At 34.0% G+C, this 21,705-nt stretch overlaps 1 protein-coding gene across 1 annotated transcript; it reads left to right on the top strand.

Moving 5' to 3' along the window:
* Positions 1-19,301: 19,301 nt before the first annotated feature.
* LOC18447474 (Chaperone DnaJ-domain superfamily protein) lies at positions 19,302-19,817 on the top strand. The gene has a single exon (XM_006857571.4). It carries the CDS (start codon positions 19,302-19,304, stop codon positions 19,815-19,817), a length of 516 nt encoding a protein of 171 aa, XP_006857633.2.
* The last annotated feature ends 1,888 nt before the right edge of the window (positions 19,818-21,705 follow it).

The raw sequence follows: 21,705 nt of genomic DNA, 5'->3' as shown, positions 1-21,705 counted from the left end.
GCTAGCATTAAGAATTGCCACCATCTATTTTTTTACATTACTAGGGACACTAGTGCATGCAGAAACTTCTCCCTTAACCCCTGTCAAGTGTTGCTTGAACCTATGTACCCCACTACTTATCACTCTTTGACAGTAATTACAAATAATTTTGTCTTTCTTGTTGGGATCAAGTCTGACCCATGTTGCCATGCAGGGTCTTCTGTAGATCTTGACATGAGTCAACTGTTTTAAAATGTAAAAAGTTTAAATTAACCTGACAGTTCAAAAAGAAAAATAATCACCATATGTAGTAATAATATGTTGCGGTAGTTCATGTAGTCATATTTGTTGTTATTTGTTATTGCAAAATACCTTTTTTGACAATAATATTTTCGGACATATCAATTACAAACATTTAGAATAATACAAAATGCAAGCTTCAAACATAGCTACAACTCAATTATCAAGAACATACATTTTTTGCATTAAAAAATTAATAATAAAAACAATTCTTCAAAGAGCCAGCTAACATCAGTCATTCCAACTAAAAAATCCATGAAAAACAGATAAAAAAAATACAGTTTTGTATTGAAAATATAATAACATGCATTTTTTTGCATAAATAATCCATCAACATACAATTTTTTCAACAAAAACTTTAACAATAAAAAATTAAAATATGGTTTAATACCTCATGATAATTAAAACCTTGTCACGATTTTCACATCTTTTCGGAAAATCATCATTTTTCAAAAAATTCGATCATGGAAAAAAAAAAAAAAAATTACAGCAAACTCAAACAATAAAAATTAAAAATTTGGTTTAAATGTTTAATACATCATGATAATCAAAACTTTATCACGATTTTCACATCTTTTCGAAAAATCATCATTTTTCAAAAAATTCGATCATGGATAAAAAGAAATAAAACAAAAAAAGTATAGCAAATTTTCAAAAAATTCGATCTTGGATTAAAAAAAAAAAATAACAAATTTTCAAAAAGTTCGATCATGGATTAAAAAAAAAAAATCATAAATTTTCTAAAAAATCGATCATGGATTACATAAAATTCGATCATGGATTACAAAAAAAAAAAAAAAACATAAAAAAACAAAAAATTCGATCGTGGATTACAAGAACAGAAAAAAACAATTCGATCATGGATTACAAAAAATTCAATCATGGGCTACAAAAAAAAACAAAAAACAAAAAATTCGATCATGGATTACAAGTAAAAAAAACAAACATTTCGATCATGGATTACAAAAAAATCGATCATGGATTACAGAAAATTCTATCATGGATTACAAAAAATTCGATCATGGATTACATAAAATTCGATCATGGATTACAAAAAACAAAAAAAACAAAAAATTCGATCGTGGATTACAAAAAAAGAAAAAAACATTTACATCATGGATAACAAAAAATTCAATCATAGATTACAAAAAACTCTATCATGGGTTACATAAAAACAAAAAAAACAAAAAATTCGATCATGGATTACAAAAAAAAACAAACATTTCGATCATGGATTACAAAACATTCGATCATGGATTACAAAAAATTCTATCATGGGTTACAAAAATAAAAAATAAAATTCGATCATGGATTACAAGAAAAAAAAAAAAAAAACAAACATTTCGATCATGGATTATAAAAATTCGATCATGGATTACAAAAAATTCTATCATGGGCTACAAAAAAAAAAAAAAAATTGTTCTTCACAGAGTCGTTTTACATAAGCGATTTTAACTCAAAAATTCACCTCTAAGTGAATAAATTACATCCAATTGAGTATATTTTCTGATAAACAATAATATAAGGAATCAAAAACCTAAATTTTTAACACATTATTCCTAATATATCATGAAAACAAAATCAAAAGGCGGAAAAAAAAAAAAAAAACAGCGGAATTTGGTTTTGCAGACATCTCACTGTTCATATCAAATTTCTTGCTGTAATTGACCAGATTACGTAAAATTGAAAATTTTAAATCATACTAGACACAATAAAGATTAAAAACCCTAATTATTGAACTCATTTTGTTCAAAATATGCCGTGAAATAAATCAAATGGCGGAAAAAAAAAAAAAAACCCAAAGTTCTTACCTGTTTTTGTGAACCGAAGCCTTCAATCTCCAAAAAACTCTGTTTTTCTCAACGATTATCACAAATTAGTAACAAAAGGTTTTGATTCACAGCTTTAAGATCAAAATGCCTACAAATTTTGAAAGATTCATGCCCTATTTGGCATGAAATTTCAGAAAAGGCGGAAACCCTAAACCCTGAATTTTTCGTGATAAAAAAACAACCAATTTTTCCACCATTTAATCCTTGAAAAAGCTGTTTACAGCCTGCAAATCAGATCACATGCCAAAAAAAACAAAAAAAATGATCAAAAAATGACAAATTTGAAAGAATCCGTAAAGAACACTGTGCAACCCGTGTTCTTCACGGACTCGCCGATTCCGCACAGGGAATCGGCGAGTCACTGTGCGGAATCGTCCGGTTCCCTCTAGAACCGGACGATTCCCGATTCTTAAACCGATCCGGTCCATTTTCGTGAATTCCGAGTCGAACCGGGCGAGTCCGGTTAGACTCGACGATTTTTAAAACGCTGATTGATACAAAAATAGACCAAAAGAAAGTACAAGATGACAATAGACTTGGATTCAAAACTCATGTCCGAAAATGGTCTTTCCGAACTCAATTCATTACAAGACATGCGTCTGTGGGTGCAATATGACTTGTATCTTTTTTCTATTAGAGTGCAGTTTATACAAGGTATCAACTTTAAACAAGGCATACCTCCCAACCTTTCAACAGTATGTTGTTCTAGTTCCTAACCATTACGATGGTCTGAAACTCTTTTTGTTTTTAATTATAAATATTAGATTTATAGATCTGTTTAGATCTATAAACACTACTAAATATTGAAAAAAAGGTGGTATGGATGACGCACTATTTTTAGAATTTATTTTTTTATATTAATATATCTTGAGGTCAAGATGATCGATTAGAGGGGCTCACAACAAAAAAAAAAAAACTTTTCCGACGACTTTTTGAGGTACGCATTACTTTTTAGTATAAAGTTAAAGTTTCACATTATACAATTTTTTCCCTTATATTACGATATATTCAAAAAATCTAAACTCAAGGGATCCTAAAGAGATTTCCATGCAATGAGGAGTACATTTTGTAATTCATTGGGACCTTGGTTTGGTTGTGGCGCTTGACACGGTACGCCATTTTCTTTGCTTCAACCAAATAAACAAGATTGTGCCTGCTCTGTCCTACCCTTCGTTTCGGTACGCCTTTTTGACCCACGCAATAGAGAGAGAGAGATCTATTTTATGTAAAATGACATATTTGCTATGTTTTCTATATGATACATTGAACATATTTGCTGTTTTTTCTGCATGAAACATGGAATACAGTCAGGGCTCGGGTTCTATTTCTTAGTTTTATATGTTTGGCTACAGTATCTTTGGTTGTGCGGGGCCCAAGTACTGTCTAATTTTTTTTCGATGTCGTAGGTTTTACATGTTTTTTTAAAGGGACAAGTTTATATAGAGCCAATGCTCTAAACAATCAAATTAGAGCTACCTCAAAACTTTCATTAGAAGAAGTTGTTTTGATTCTCAAATATCTTGAAATTGATCATCTTGACATCAAGATGCATGCACGTGAGAAAAAAATGAATTTCAAGTTTTGGAAATAGTGTATTTCGTAATGCATTTTGGACAGTCAATTTTCAAGATTTTTAAGTTTTCAAAGATATGTCAGTCTACACCATTTTTGAAGCTTTAAATTTTATAAATAAATATGAAAGTACAATTTAATGAAACCATATTTCATGACATTATTTAAAGGTAGGCTTTAATTTGATTGTTTAGAGCCTAGGCCCTATACAAACAGCATCTTTTTTTAAAAGTTGGTTTCTCAGCAATGTTGTCGTATTCCTTTTTAGTCTTCTTACAAAAAATGAAACAATTCGGTGCTTCAGCTGATTAGGCTGATTAGGAAGACGACTTCGAACTTTTTTTTGTTTTAATTTATTGTAAATAAATTTGATATATATATATATATATATATATAATGAAAAAAATGAGCGAAGTGAACTTGACATTATTGGTCTCGTGTCCACATGCTGTGGACACTTAACAGGTGGGCAGGTACCATTTTAATGGTTCAAATTGAACCAACCTCATTCGAATGACGAAATTAAGTTTATCTTTTATTTTAATTTTTATTTGACTATGATATTAACCTGGAAAATTGTTATTAACCTAAAATTTGGGTTCTAACTTCATTATTATAAGTAAAATTAACTAAAAATATTTTGAGTAAAAATATTGATCAGAATAAATTATTTATTTATTTACAAATATATTTGATTATTTTTACAAATATATTTTTACAAATATATTTGATTAATTATTTATTTACAAATATAGTTGATTATTTTTATTTAGTTCTCTTTATAAAAAATAAACCTATACCCCAAAATTCATATAGATATTTTATTTAAATAAAAAATTAGAAAAATAATTTAATGTTTTGGGCATTAGAAGTGGCATTGTGAAATCTCAACCTATTGAAAGAGGGTATGTACACCCTTCCACTTATCCACTTGATATGGACAAGATACTTTCTTTTTTTTTTTTTAAGGTGAGGTTTGTATAGGATATCCACCTACAAGTACAGTGTACTTCTAAATCTTGTCAAAAGATGTAGTTTCGATGTCGAAAACATTATATTAACTTGAAAGTTAAATTTTAATTTTAATTATGAGTCAATTGTTTGTACAAGCCCCAAAGCTCTCCTTAGTTGTGCCGCAAAGCTGCTCTCCGTGGCTGCTCCTTTGCTTCGAGTAGCTCCGAACATATTTCTTGTTTGATTACTTCACGAACCCACTCACATTTTATGTATAATAGATAATAAATAATAGGTAGATAGATACTAAAAAAATGAAACATATTCTCCTTTTTCTTTATCCACCATTTAGTTTTCTTTTTCCATATTTGCACACCCATCCCCTCTCTCTTCCTCTTGTCAAGGTTCATGCTACCATTTCCATCTTATATTTTCTTCCTCATAAAAAAATCTCTCTCAATGCACCATATTGTAGTACTACCAAAAGGAATTATATCAAATACTGCATTTTATATATGCAGCTACACTACAGTATATGAAACAATCCAATATTCTTTAATCTCGATGGAGCATGAAAATTTATAACTTTTAAGTTACAACTACCTCGTGGATGTTTTTAACAATTCAAAGTACGTACCGTCGTACGAGCACAGCGTCCAATTTATCGACGGGGGTCACGGAAAGTTAATGACCTCAAAGATATTTTTTTGGTAAGATATTACCTTTGCCTTTTTTGTATTTTATTAGGGGTGTGTCCGGGTTGGGTTGGGTCCTGGCTGGACTCAAAGTCAGTTGTACATGGATTTCTACCTGGCCGAGTTTCACGCAAAACATATAATTTTTAGAGTAATTTACGTATGGATTTAAAATTTTTAGGGTCCATACATAAATCACTCTATTTTTTAATAGAAAATATAATTTTTTCTATAGAAAATAACAAGCTAGTTTAGACCCAACTTAGACCCGACCCATTTAGGTCTTGACTGAACCCAAACCTGATCCACTACGTGTAGGATCTAGACCCAAACCTAAACCCTATTCGAATCATGCCATCGGGTCAGCTGGTCGACCTAACCCAATTTACAACCCCTGTTTCACCTTGCTAAAGATAGAGATAAGGTTGTATATTTTCGGTAAGGGTGCAGTTGGCATACGAATGCATCCATTGCTGTAAGGTAAGGTGCACCTTCAAATTTTATCATTGTATATAATTTTGATGTAAAATGTTCTTAGGATTATCTCAAAATCTATTTTTATATCTAATTATAAAATTTTAAATATAAAAAATGGTTAAAATCATGTAGATCTATAAACATATGAAAATCTTGAAAATGGATGGTGTAGATAACAAGTTGTAAAATGCACTAGTTATGAGATTTAAAACCTTTTTATTTTTTATGGTCATACATCTCGATGATCAATCAAAGGGTTTTTTAACATTAAAACTACCTTTTCCGATGGATTTTTGAGATGCATCCGTAGCTCTGCATTATAAGGTTCTATCCTTATATAAACTTTTTCCTTTCGGTAATTAGGTTTTCTTCGGTTAAGGAGAGAGAGTTACATGTATGATATTGGGTTTGTTTCCAAGTAAGGGAGGAGATACATTTATTTCTTCCAAATGTTTGTATTTTGCGTAAATGTCATGAGGAAACTGTTGACCATCTATTTCTATTTCTAAATTATTGTTATGCTAACTCAGTTTTGGCTGTGGGTTTTAGGATGGGTGGGAGTACAAGTAGGTGTTCCCACACAAGCTGAACATGCAGTTGGCCATTGGAAGATTGAAGGAGTTGGAAAGAAAGGAAAGTTTGTATGGAAAGTTGTTAAAGCTACTGGGAGCTATGGAAAGAACACAACATAAGAGTTTTCGAAAATATTAAGCCGAACATTGAATTAAATGAAAAAATATGGATATCTGTGGCAGATTGGCTAGAGTAGTGGGGGGTGTCTACACTGGATCTTATGTATAATCTTCATGTACTTGTGAAGGAAAAGACATTGATGGTGGGTCTCTGGCAATTACCTGATGAGGGATGGATTAAATTAAACCTTCAATGGGTAATCTAGGCCCTGTTAGAATAGGCGGTATTATTAGGGATTGTTTGGGTAATGTCTTGCTGAAATATTACGGGCCTGTGGGCAGTCTGACTGCGAATGACGCAGAGTTGAAAGCTTTGCTTCAAGGTATTAAGTTTGCAAAAAGATTCAATAAGCCCTGTTGTCGTGGAAGGAGATTCAATGAATGTCATTAAATAGATGAAGAAGGAAGCAGAGTATCCATGGTCTCTACATGAACGGGTTCAGGAGGCATCTTTGATCTGTTCTGGAAATGGTAGTGTCTCTGACATATGCGTATAGAAAGTGTAATATGGAGGCAGATCGTCTGGCGAAAGATGGAGTTGTGCCGAAGGTCCCATTGTTATATAGGTTGCTGGTCTCAGATGTTTTTCTGCAATTTTGATGTAAAATTTGTCTTTTACTTTTATTTTGTGGTTTGTTACATGGGCCTGATTGGCGTCTGAATCTTTGTAACTGTTGCTCGATGATGCAATAAAATGTCACTGTTTCTCAAAAAAAAGGAGGAGGCACATCTATGTGCTATGTTTTCCTTTGATAGTTTCTACTGAGAAATATGTGATTATTTTTGTTACAGATTATTCTGGGCTGTCGATCTCCCAATATTCTACGGGGTGCAGATCACGGCTATGGTTTGCAAATTCATTAATGATTTGAGCCTAGAGGTAATGGCCACTCGATCAAACATTGTCATATAGATGTGTCATATTGACATACCTCAAAACAGAAGAACAATAGTTTATTTTTGTTCATTTATAATTCTCTTCGGCCGTTCCGAACTTTGCAGGTCCAAGTTTCGGGGGGCTGGACTTTGGTGAGATCGAGTTCAACGGTCAGTGATCGGTGGGTCCGTCTGAGTTCGGTCGGTTTGATTCCTACGTTTGAACCTCAAAAAAATAAAAAGAACAGAGCAAGCTTTCTATGCTTTCCCTACAACATAAAACTTATATGCTTCTCCTTATCCAACACTCCATTCTAAATGGAGGGCTAAGATTGTCCCAGTTATAATGTCATGTCTCTATGCTATTTATATTTCATTTTCTTTCTATAAACTATTTTAACACCAAATTTTAAACGTCCAATCCTCTATTAAACTTGCACCAGCGAAAAATATATAAAAACATATTTCTAATAAAATAAAATGACCAAAATACCCTTGAAAGTTTCAAAAGGTATTTTGGTCATTATATTTTATCGAAAATTTATTTTTAACCTTTTTTTCTAGGTGCGCCCCAATGAAAAGATGGCACATACCAAATTTCATATTCATACAATTTGTATAAAAAAACTAAAACTAAAATACTTTTAGATGTCCGATCTAAGATCAAACGGGGAGTGGCTCTCTTGATCAAAATTGGATGACGGGATGGTAGGGGAAGCATAGATCTTCTATGTTGTAGGGGAAGTATAGAAACCTTTCCCAAAAGAAAATTGAAGGAGTGATTTCTCTCAATACTCGAAAAGATAGCTCCGGCCAAGCCCATACCCCAATCGAGTACTCGCCCGATTCCGAGTAACTCAGCTCTACTTAGGCCAAGTATTGTAGTAGTTGATAACTATTAAAAAATAAAAAAATAAAAAATCCAAAAAACTAGGAACAATATATGCGATGCAAAATTTAACAAAACACAACTAGTTGTGATTAAAAAAGTAGTGAAAAAATAGATTTTAACAAATGAGTTAGTGACTGAAGGTATTTTCAAGTTTCCAAAAGAAATGGAAAATGTGAAAATAAGTATTCATGGCAAAAATAATAGAAAGATATAAATAAACATGTTACAGATATATTTTTTATTTTATTTTTTTTAAAAAAAAATCCCGGGCTCGACCTCCAACTTGGAACAACTTGGGCTCGCAAGGGCCCTAGCCCGAGTAACCAACTCGACCGACTTTTCGATTTTTATTCTCGATTAGGGGTTGATATTCGGTATAATGGCTCTTGGTTTCGAGTACTAAATCGACACCCTAGGAACATAGACTTTTAAAAACCAATATTTTATTGCCAAAGTCAAATTAAACAATCATTAGGGAAAGATAATGAGGAGATAATAATTTTGGTTCCTTTCTTTTACTTCTTACAAACTCACTTTTCCGAAAAGTAGACTTAGCACATGGGGATGCTCCACCATGTGGCCTGTTTGAAGAGGAGAAAAAAAAAAAAAAAAAAAAAAGCAGAGCGCATATGCAGCATATGATATTCTGGAGAATCGACACCCAAATGCATGTGTTGTGTTCTAAGATTCTCATAGACATTAAGAATAAAGCATTTGGGTTTGGAACAGAGCAGATTCCTTCCAATATTGTATTTTGTTCAATCTTTCAAGTTTCTCCCAATATTGTTTGAACTCTCGATAAGGTTATCAACAAATGGCGTAAGTGTATATAAATGTTTAGAAATGCCGACTTGGACCTAACTAGCCAAGGTACCGAGCCGGGCTAAGGCCGTATTGATAGATTGTCTTGGAAAATTTCAAGGATCCCTTGCCCAACTTTTGGTAGACTTCCTTTGGAATTGCTGAGGTCCCATATTTAAAAAAAGAAATGCTGAAGTCCCGAATCAAAGGAGATTTGAGCACTTCTAAGTTGTCTTGAAAACTTTTATAACATTAATATATACAATAATCTTTCATCATCATCATTATTTTAGCTTTTTTTTTTAATTAATTGAAATTCGTTACATAAATCCTGATTCTCTTTCCTGCTCTAGTATAGCTCATGTGAACGTGAAATGTTAGTGATCATAACCAATGGTCTTTTTTCTCCCTTTCTGTTTGGCCTTATATATTGCCAACTTAAAGAGTCCACCCAATGTCACATGAGCTCTTTTCTATTTATAATCCATCCTTGTATTGTTAGCAATTGTCCAAGATTTTAGATCTATAAATAGTGTTAATAGGAATTTTAGCGCTACCTTTTTAATGCAATACAAAGTATAGAAAGGAAATAGCAAACTTTCACATTAAACAAAAGAAAAAGTTGATATACGTTGCAACCTTAGAATTAAGTTGCACCTAAAAAATCCATCTTATAATATTATTTTGAAATTGGAAAATCTTTTAAATCATCATCTCGACATCAAGAAGTACGAATATATATATATATATATATATATATAAGATTTTGAGTCCTAAAAATAGTTCATCTTGCAGCATCTTATCTGGACCGTCTATTTTCAATATTTTTATATGTTTATAGATCTACTTGAGTTGAATCATTTTTGGAATCTAAAATTTCATAGTTAGAAATAAAAATAGAATCTTAAAACATCCTATGAAGTTTTTATACCAAAATTACATCGTATGATAAAATTTGGTGGTGCACGTCTAAGTTGCAACCTTATGCAAATCATACCTCAAAACAAATGAAGAAGGGGAACTATATTAAGGGTGACGCTCGTAGGGTAATGCACCAGACATAACTTTTCTGATGGTGTTCAAGTCTTGTACTATTTTTTACTATGGAATTTAAAGATCCAAAAAATAATGCCGTTTTTTCATGTTTAAAATAAGGTGTGGTTTGTATAGAGCCGAGTCTCTAAACAATCAAATTAGAGTCCACCTTCAAATAATGTCAGGAAATGTGATTTCATTACTGGAAATATTTGACTAGCCTTCAAATATATTATCATCTTTAATTATAAAATTTAAAGCTTCGAAAATAGTGTACATCAAGCAGATCTACAAAAACTTGAATAACTTAAAAATTGGCAGTTCAAAAATGTGTTACAAGTTGCACTATTTCCAAAACTTGAAATCCATTTTTTTCTCAAGTCCATGCATCTTGATGTCAAGATGATCAATTTGAAGATATCTGGACATCAAAATAACCTCTTCTAGTGAAATTTTTGGGGTAGGTTCTAATTTGATTGTTTAAAGCCTAGGATCTATATAAACGTTTATCTTAAAATAAATAGTCCAGATAAAATCATACTTGATAGACTATATTTAAGGCTCGAAAGTTTTTATTATATTATTTTCAAACCCATGATTTTTAATTTTTTTCTGAACATTTCAAATCCATAATTTTGTTGTTGAGATGATTGATTTGAATATTTTTCAATGCTAGAGCTACAAATTCATGCAAGATTTGAGGTGAATTTTATAAAGCTACAACAGTAAAAAAAACTTGGATGAATACCAAATTTAAAACATTTCATAATATATTGCAAGATGCATTATTTTTAGGACTCAAAATATTTGTGTTTTTCATACTCATACATCTCGATGTCGAGATGATCAATTAGATGCTTTTTCAACATTAAAACAACCTTTTCCAATAGATTTTTGAGGTGCATTTGTAACTCAACATTTTAATGCTGCAACCATGTATAAACTTTTGGAAAAATTATATAAATCCCCCAAAATCAACTATGCATTCAACTTACTCCCGACCTAAACTTTCCTCACTACTTTTTTTTAAAACCCATATTTCCTAGCAAATACCCCCCACCCCCACCCCCACCGCCACCTCCACCTCCACCTCCACCTAAAAAAACAAGAAATCTAAGATAATACTACCCCTCCCTTACCCACGAACCTATTTCTATTCTCGCTCTTTTCATTGGCGCTCCCTCTCTCTTCATGATTTATCCACCTATTTCTACTCTCTCTCTTCACTGGCGCTCTCTCTCTCTCTCTCTCTTCACGATTTACCTGCTGTTACTAGTCCGACCTTTGTATACTGTGGTCCGGCGATTAGGAAGAGCAATCCGACATTTTCATGGGGCACTTCGGCGTTTCATCTCACTGGAACTACCCCGGTCTAGCGTTTTGATGATCAGTCCGGCATTTTGGGAGGTCAGCCCGGCATGTTTAAGGTGCAGTCCGACATTTATGTCATTGGAACTGCCCCATCTGACGTTCTGAGGGGCAGTTCGGTGGTTAGGGATACCAGTCCGGCGTTCGTATATTGCGGTTCGGCGTTGGGGAAGGGCAATCCGGCGATTTCATGGGGTAGTCCGGTATTTCATCTCACTGGAATTACCTCGGCCAAGCGTTCTGAGGGTCAGTCCAGTATTTTGAGAGGTCAGTCCGGTATGTTTAAGGTGCAGTCCGGCATTTATGTCATTGGAACTGCTCCGGTTCGACGTTTTGAGGGACAGTCCGGTGGTTAGGGAGGCTAGTCCGGCATTCTTTTATTGCAGTATGGGGATTTTTTCTGTTGGAGGGGGGTTCCGGCGTTAAACAAATTCGATCCAATAATTTTGTTTTTATTGGACTAGAAAAAAACTTTTTAAAATGTGAAAAGGATATCTTCGTAAAAAAAAAAAAATTCACTTTTTGTATGGGGGGTACTTGCTAAGAAACATAATTTTTAGAAAAAATTGTTACAAAACCTTCATAAGGAGTTTATGCAAGTTTCTCTAAACCTTTTCCATCGATCTTGGGAAGGGAAAAATGGGTATTAGATCGAAGCCCAAGGTAATGAATTTTATAATTGCGTGTCACCATCACCGATGCAATTTTAAAAGAAATTAAAACTAATTTTGAATTCTTAAAGGCTCAAATCTAGTCACCCATGAAATAGACAACCTGTACTAGAGAGCTAATATTAATATTAATAATAATAATAATAATAATAATAATAATAATAATAATAATAAACTATTTAAAGGCTTAAATTTAGTCACCCATGAAATAGACAACCTGTACTAGAGAGCTAATATTAATATTAACAATAATAATAATAATAATAATAATAAACTATTTTTCAACAGCCTCCAAAAATTGGGACAGGCAGTCAACTCTAAAAGTATATTCTCCCATTAAAATATTATTAAATGAAGCACTATTTGCATTTTTATTCTTATACTTCAGAACACTATCGCATTTTTATTCTTATGTTTCGGACCAGTGTCCGCAAATTCGGCTGGTTCAACTTGGAACCGGCTCTAGCGGGTTTTGATTTTAATAATCTAGTTGGGCATTTTTAAAAAAAATAAAATATTATATAAATTTTTTAGAAATAAGGGATTTATTTGTAATGCGTTTTTTTTTTTTTATCATTTTTGACAAAGATTGAGAAGTGTTTTGGCTAATTCTTTAATAAGAAATATAGAAAGGCAAGTCATCCAACAATTTTTATACTATTGTGCACCTACCTGAAATTTGATTCAACTTCTACAAAAGAATTACAAGAAATAATACAAACCTACACTGCTCTCTCTCTCTCTCTCTCTCTCTCTCTCTCTCTCTCTCTCTTAACTCAAGGCTCTCTCTCTCTCTTAACTCAAGGCATTAGGCATTGGGGTTGCTCCTACTGTTGGCCGAGAGAGATTCAAAATGGAAAAAGTTGCACATTCTTTCTAAAAAAAGGAATTTCTTTTGTGAAATTTTTTTTAGAAAAATTATTAAAAGGGTTAAAACACATCGTTGACAATAAAGACTAGTGTTTACATTTTCATTTCACTTAAATTCTTTTCCAAAAATTACTCTCAAAATTTTTGAAATTGCCTATATTCAAATTTGAGAACCAGAATAAATAAGGACATTCGGTAATTGGACACACCTGAAACAAGCAGGGTTACTCCTTAATTTAGTTGGGACGTCTTATGGGCTACATTATTTAAACGAAAAAAAAGCTTATATAAGAGGTAAACCTTATACTATTGAAGTAAGGTGCACCTCTAAAATCCTTTAGAAGAGCGTATTTGGAAGTTGGAAAACTCTCCGATTGATCATCCAATTTCAAAATGTTTGGATATGAAGAAAAAAAAATTTCAAATTCTAAAAATAGTACATCTTGTAATACGTTATCTGGGCCATCTATTTTCATTATTTTCAATTGTTAATAGATTTGCTCAATATGTACTGCTTTTTGAAATTTAAATTTCATAACGAGAGATAAAAAACGATAGTCATGCCATCATAACGTTTCTAATACTAAAATAATTTAGAGGTATGCGTTTTCTACAGTACAAAAAGCGCTAAGGGTTGGAATGGGTCAAGTCGAGTATAGGTCGACCCGACTAGGTCTAAGTTAGGACCGGCCTTGGTTTGGGTCCAAGTAAATTGAACCCAGACCCAACATAGTAACCGAACCCAACCTAATAGGTTTGGTTAGGCCCGGGTCCTTTAATAAAATATGTATATATATATATATATATATATATATATATATATATATATATTATTTTATATTTTTTATACAATATACTTAGTATTATCTATGTGTAATTTATATTAATATATTTAGGTTGCATCAGGTTGGGTTGGCCTCGACTTAGACTGAACCTAACCCAATAGGATCCTAGCTGAACCTAGACCTAGCCGGATCAAGGTCAAGTGGACCTAGACTTGATCTTTCGGGTCCATTGTCTTGGTCCAGGTCCGAACCCAACCGGGTCGACCCGTAATTCCCACCCCTAAGGAGGGTGCTTTGTATAAACTCACCCATGTTAAAATCTTGTACTTCTTCATGATTAGGTTCCTAATCATAATCAAGAGCAACTTGGATAATTTTCAAAACTTTTTATTCGGAGATGCATCATGGTGAAATAGAGATTAAAAAATAAAAGATCAAATATTCATTAAAATCTGTTGATCCTGTAATGATTGTGTGGTCAATTTCCGGCCTTGCATTATCTGTTCTGTCCTTCGTCTGAAAGTAAAAATTGCATGATTTTTGTCCATCATCTACCCGGACGATATAGGGCATGAATGCTTCCCAAATAATCCAAACCGTCTCTCTCGAACCCGTGGGCCTTTGCTTTCCAAATAATCCAAACACTCTCTCTAACCCGTAGGCCTTTGCTTTCCAAATAATCCAAACACTCTCTCTAACCCGTGGGGCTTCAGCAGCCTGTAATTTTGTCCCTAGAGAGAAAAAATCAAAATAAAATCCCTCGTGCTGGTTTATAGAGAGAAAAAGAGCAACAAAATCTAGGGGCGCAACGGGTCAGGTCCAGGACCCAGACCTGTAAATGATATGGAACCTGGACCTAGACCTAGATCCAGAGACGACCTGACCCAAATTTATTGGACTCGGACCCAGATCTGGATGCAATTGGATTCGATTGGACCTACCTAAAAACTACAATATTTATTTATCTAATTATATTTAAATATACTTCATGTATTGGGAGTTGAAAAGTATTATCTAGACCCGAACCCAGACCCAAATAGTACTCAAGTCCAAGATTTGAATCCAAATCCAGATCAGATCTACCCCTCATGTCACACGAAGTCGGGTCGGGTCGGGTCCATGTCACTCCTAACAAAATCAAAACTTAGTGCCTTCTAGAAGGTTTGGTGAAAGGTGTAGTGGGAATCTGTCACAAGAAGCGTATAAATATTGTGAGTACGTCACCTCCACCCCTCAAACATTCCCTTCCCTCTCTCTCTCTCTCTCTCTCTTCTCTCTTTCTAGAAGCTCTCTTGTGAGTGACTTCACATCCTACCTTTGTTGGCACGTGCCAGTCAGACTGCAAGCAACGACCTTCTAGATTGCTCAAGCTCGTGGTCTCTCTCTCATAGACCATGAAAGACGAGCACCACTATTTTTTCTATTTTTTTGTTGTGAGTTCGTTGTCCTTGCCTTATGACAATTATGTTTTTTTTTTTTTTTTTTTTTGAGAGAAAAAGCCATGCCTGTCATAACCCCCTGGTTTGGGTCAGAATAGAAAAAACATAACAAAAAGATATAAAAATAAGAGCTAGGACAGGCCAAAGCTCTAGGGCCACGGTGGCTCGGTCCTCAAGCCACATTGTGTGGCTCAAGCTCTGATTTTTTAGAGCCAAGCCTGTTGCGACTTCTATTCAATATGAAAGAGAGAGACATAGAGGCATGGGGTTGGAGCATTAGTGGTTAGGCGGCAGGTGCCTCAATATAACGCCTTAAGCTGTGTTTTCACCATCTGGGACCAATTCATTGTTGGGTTTTTTTGTATTTTCGTATTTTTCACTTGGTGATTTTTGAGGGGCAAAATCCACAAGCGGACTCGAGAATCAGCAATTTGACTTGAATCGTCGTGTGCCTTTCGACACTCAGTTTTGTTTTTCTAAAAGTACTTGTCAAAAATATGAGATTGTCTACAAAGAGATCATTTATCTTTTGTATATAAAAGTCATAATCACTCTCACTCATTAGATGTCAAATTCGATGGTTTGAGATGAGTCACGAAGTTTAAAAAAAAATTTTAAAAAAAATTATATCTATTCAATGACACTCTTACAACCATCAATTTTAAAATTTAAAAAACAAAAATAATCGTGACATCTACAAGTAAAAGATGAATGGTCCCTTTAAAAAAAAGCTAGAGAGAGATTATGTTGGGTGGAGGGTTGAGTCGTTTAACGAAAAATGAGAGCAGATGATGTTTATACGTGGACCATTGGATGGTCGAATAGGGGGAGAAGTAGAACGCCGACTGGATTGCGCCATAGGCTTGTATTAAGGTTGCGTTCTTCCGAAAAAATGCTGCTTTCAATAAATACGTGGCCTTTTGTCCCTTTTTGCTTAAAGAGAAAGCGAGAGAGATTGGTGTTCAGGACTTGCACTTGTTTAAGGAAAACAATGAGAATACTGAGGTTTTCACTGCCTTTTTACTTGGCGGGGGAGGGGGAGAGGAAGAGTTGAGAGAAGCTTCTCCATTTTGATCGAAAAAGTATACTATTTATTTTTGATACAAAGTGGTCACAATAAATTTTGATCATTGGATGTGAAGTTTGATAGCTGCATTTATTTCATTAACCAAATTCAAAATTTAAAAAAAAATTTCTTGATACATCCAAACTATCATATTTCACCTGTTATGATTGTATGTATAGATTGAGATTGTATGTATCATATTTCACCTCTTATAATTGTGACCTTAGCCTCAATGTATACAATCCGAACATTTATCATGTAATTTATTTAAGTTCATTGGACTTCTTAGCATATCCCTAGAGAGAGAGGGGGGTTGAGGGTGCATCTTAGGCCTTTCTAATTTTTAACGGGAGTGTAATAAGGTTCTTTTCATAGAACATGGAGTTCTAAATCATTTTATGAGAGAGAGAGAAAGAGAGAGAGAGAGAGAGAGAGGGAGGGGTTAGAGGTTTGTGCTCGGCTTCAAATTTTTTAAGGTTCTTTTTCACTAAAACTCCATTCCTTCCCTTTTGTAGATAGAGCGAGAAACGTGGAGGTTTGTGGTAGCCCTTCTAGGTTTTAAATAAATTTTTTCAAGTATAATTAGGTTTTTAGTCTTTTTATTAAAGCATGGAGTTTTCAATCCTTTCCTTTAGGTGGAGAGATATAAAGGGAGATTTTGAGAAATTATCCTCATGTTATGATAAAATTGAATGTAATGGACACTAGTTATTCCAGTCTTCCCATCGTTATCAAATTAAATGGAACCGACAATCCAAGCGGTCGGACTGTCAACCGGTGCTTTGTCCAGACTGATTTAGAATAAATATAAAGATTAATAAAAGTCAATTAAAATTAATATTCGATTGATTTTTATTGTTCTGATTGATTGATTTCAACCAATTCGACCGATTTAACAAAATTGACAAATTTTTAAATATATTATATATTTTAAAAGAATAATGATACTATAAGACCATCTCATTTCTATGCGAACACGACTCCAAATGATCACCAATAAATTTTGATATAGATCTTTAAAAAAGTTATCAATAAACTCATTCAAGTCTTACACCCATTATACTATGAGACCCGCTATGAATAAGATCCCAAATAATTACTATCAAATTTCAACACAGATCTGAATAAGATCCCAGATAATTACTATCAAATTTCAACACAGATTTCTAAAAAAAAAAAAAGTTGCCGATAAACTCCTTCCCCCATCTCCCCCGCTAAAAAACCCAACGCGCTATTTCGTTGAAGACAAGAAGGCATCCTTATCATTCTCGCTCTTAGCGGGTTTTTCGGTACATTACCCCCTTTCTAGAAGCCCTTTGAAAAACGGACCTTTCGCACGTAAGAGTCTACTCGTCAGACAGCTTCAAGAAGATGAATCGCATGCGAGATAAGACAAAACACGCGGATTTCTCACACCATGTGCTGTCTACTGCAACGCCCATAGTGTAGATGATTACATAAAATACCCTTACACGCATTAAAGGGCCAAATTCGTAAATTACAAGAATCTTTAATAAAATACCAATTTAATCGCTAGTTTTCCAAGAATATCCTTTGCACCCCTAAAACTTCTGGGTTAAGTCGTCCATCTGTACTAACAAACAATCGAGACAAAAATAGAGCTTGAGCTTCATTGGTTAGCGCTACAATGCAATGCCTACATCATAGGCTCAATTCCTACGGGGCTTTTACGACTCATTTGATGACCTCCCCCCCTGAACATTTTTTTTTCAATAATTTTAATTGTTATTACGATTCATTTGATGACTTTCGCTTTTGAAATCACATGACTATTTGATTTGCCGGACAAAAGCATGATAGCTGTTTTTTTGCGTATAACAGGATTATTAGTCACTCGTTGGATTTATTCAGAGCATTTACCGTTAAGTAATTTATATGAATCAATTTGCTCTAGAAAAACTTTTTATCATATAATCATGAGAAATTTGGACAAAATGCATCTAAGAAAGTGAACTACCCAACATGTACATGTAGGATTTTATTCTAGAAAGGTTACATGCTAATATTTTAAAAAACATTTGAACTATTTAACATTGTGGGTGGCTAGTTTAAGGTGTTAACATGAAACAATAAAAGCAAGACACACTTTCAAACCTCACCAAAAGATGAAATTCCAGTGTCAGGAACTCTTATTATAGCATAAAAATATATTTCCATCCTAATTATGAATTTTAAAGCCTAAAAAATAGTGCATAAAGAGCAGATCTATAAACCATTGAAGATCTTGAATATCGACAATTCATATAAGATAATGATTTACAAGATGTATTGTTTTTAAGACTTAAAATCTTTGTTTATCTTATCTACAATCTTATGGATGAGATTATCGAATGTAGGGTTTTTTAGTATCAAAAAAACCTTTTCTAGTAGTTTTTTAAGTGAGCCTTGGTTTTATAATATAAGGTTAACACACTACATAAGAGCTTTACTTTCAATAATGTACCCAATTTTAATTTAGAGTACACATGATCATGAGTTAGAATGGTTTAACATGAGTATGGTATTGAATAGTTAATAAGATAGCTTTATTTCAATAATTTCCAATGGTGATCAGGACCACTGCTATCTAATACATGGAACTTATCGTGGTGGAGAGCGAGGGATATACAATAGAGTGAAATATTTTAATGGTGGGACCTCATTCACTACTCATCACCGTCCAATCCATTGATTGGACGGGAATGACCACAGATAACCACCAATTCCCTATGGTCGTAAGGCTTAATACTACTCCTCCTGCATTTACGATAGTCAGTGGCATAAGAAGTCACTGTGCTCCAAAAGGACGATCGTGACGGCAATGACGCTTACGTTGCTTTTAGGGGCATTTTCGTCATAAACAAAAATTTAAGGTTACTTCTGTCATTTCCAGTAAAAGAGAAGGGTCCTTTTGTCATTTTCCACACTCGACCCCTTTAAAAGCTCCTCACAAGGCCTTGGCTCTTCACCTTTCAAAACTCAAGACCCTCTCTATCAATGTATGCTTCATCGCCAACAATTTTCGTCGGTGAACGGCTTTCCTTGACGGGAAATCGATTTCCGATCACCAGACTTAGCTTATCCAATGGATTTAGCTCTGGATTCCCGTCGGAAAACCGCTTGTCTGCCACGAATTTGCGCCGCAAAAGTGCTTTCTCGGTGTCGATCAAAGCCTTCGCCGAAACCACTTGTAGGAACGAAACCGCCGATCTCCAAGCCGAAAAACAGCGAAGCTTCTACGAAATCCTGTGTGTCAAGGAGACCGCCTCTCTGTCCGAGATCAAAACCGCTTACCGCACACTGGCAAAGCGGTTTCACCCTGACGCGGTTTCAGCAGGATCCAACGGCAGAGATTTTATCAAGATTCGTGATGCCTATTCTACGCTGTCCGATCCTAAGGAGAGAGCGGTTTATGACCTTTCGATTGGTGTCGGTAAACCGCCTATGAAAAACGGCTATGGCAGTCTAAGGGGGTTTCGGACGACGAAGTGGGAGACGGATCAGTGCTGGTGATGGACGGCCGGCATTTGGTTGTTGACGTAACGAGGATGGAATCCTCCGTCCACCTGTGACGTTTCTGTTGAGCTTTTTACTGACCTGGCAGAGGCGGCTTCTCATAGGGCGGACTTTTATTGTAAATAAGAAAAATGTAATTATTTATTCTCCTCACTCTAGAGGGAAAATGACGAAAAGAATCCCAGTCTTTACTGGCATTGACAGGATACAGCTTCCTTTTGTTTTTTCTCTTTACTGTTATGATATTTTTTTTTTGAACGGAATACGACATCGATAAATGGTTTTTAAGACATTCTTTTACTTTTATGAGTGTTTTTGTTGCATTACTTTCCTTCCTTCATTTTAGAGAGAAATAAACTGATTTTTTTTTCAATGAAAAAGTTATAACACTCGAAAAATCGGGTATTACTTTTCTCAATATTTACCCCTCCAATTTCTGTCTGGAAAGAGGGACCAAATTGAAAGGAAAAACAGTCTGTTATGTTTGCAATGGGCTGTAGAGATAGAAGCAAATTCTAGAGTGAGAAACAGAGAGGAATGTAGCACTGGAAGTTTCGGAGGAGTTTCCAAGCTTATTTAACTCAGCCACCTGAGCTACGAATAGAAACAAATCTCTCTCTCTCTCTCCCCCTCGCTAAGAATAGAGTGAAGAACTCTTAGCAACGGAGCAGACCAGACCCAGGATCCGACGAGTAGTCTCGACTTTGGGTTCGGGTATGGGTATAAATCTTGGATCTAGAAGGTCGGTTTTGGGTCCAAAACCTGGATATTCAAGATCGGGTCTATGTTCAGCCGGACTTGACCTATACCCGATCCAAATGATATGGATATATGTTGTGCGGTAGGCATAAATGTTGCCAACGATTATGGTAGTAGGAATTTCAAGTAAAGAATGTGGGTCATAATGTATAGGGAAAGCTTTCTATGTCCCTTTACAATATAGAAGTTCGATGTTACCTTTATCCAATCGTTTATTTTTTAATGGAGGGCTAAGATTGTCTCAATCATAATGTTATTTTTTTACACTTTTTTATTTTTAATTTTTTTCTTATAAACTGTTTTGACACTAAATTTTGTATATCTATTCCTCTATTAAACTTACACTAACGAAAAATATTAAAAAAAAAATATTTTCTATAGAATAAAATGACCAAAATACCCTTAAAAATTTCAAGGGGTTTTGGTCATTGTTTTGTATCGAAAAGTTATTGTCATATTTTATATAGGTGTGCCCAATGAGTAGATGACACGTATTAAATTTCATATTCAAAAAAATTATATTAAAAAAAACTAAAAAAAAAATACTTTGAGACGTCAGATCTAAGATCAAACAGTGAGTAACTCTCTTGATAAAAATTGGACAGCTGTATGGTAGGCGAACATAGAACTTCTATGTTGTGGGGGGAACATAGAAAGCTTTTCCTAATATGCATATGATGGTTAAAAAAAAAAGGTGCCGGTTTTTATAAGGTTGCAACCTCAAACCATCCAATTAAGGAGCACCTTAAAATTTTATCAAGTAATTTTGTTGTAAAAGAATCTCAGTATTATCTTAACTAATTAGAAATTTTAAATTTAAAAAATGGTTAAAATCAAATAGATCTATAAGTATATAAACATCTTGAAAATAGTGTTGCAAGATATACTATTTATGAGACTCAAAAACTTTTTTTTTCATATTCATACAACTCGATTCCGAGATGATTGATTTGAGGGTTTTTTCAACATTAAAACAACATTTCTGGTAGATTTTTGAGGTGCCTGATTCTACTTTTTAATGTTGCCACCTTATATAAACTTTTCCCTAAAAAAAATAGAAAAAGTATATATAAGGTTGCAACCTTAAAATGTGGAAATAAAGATGCACCTCAAAAATCCATCGAAA

The sequence above is a fragment of the Amborella trichopoda genome, chromosome 10 (genome assembly GCF_054954075.1).
Source record: "Amborella trichopoda isolate Santa Cruz 75 chromosome 10, AtrichopodaSantaCruz75HAP2 v2.0, whole genome shotgun sequence".
In the NCBI taxonomy this organism is placed as follows: Eukaryota; Viridiplantae; Streptophyta; class Magnoliopsida; order Amborellales; family Amborellaceae; genus Amborella; species Amborella trichopoda.
The sequence above is the reverse complement of the archived record's forward strand: the minus strand, read 5'-3'. Positions and strand labels throughout refer to the sequence as shown.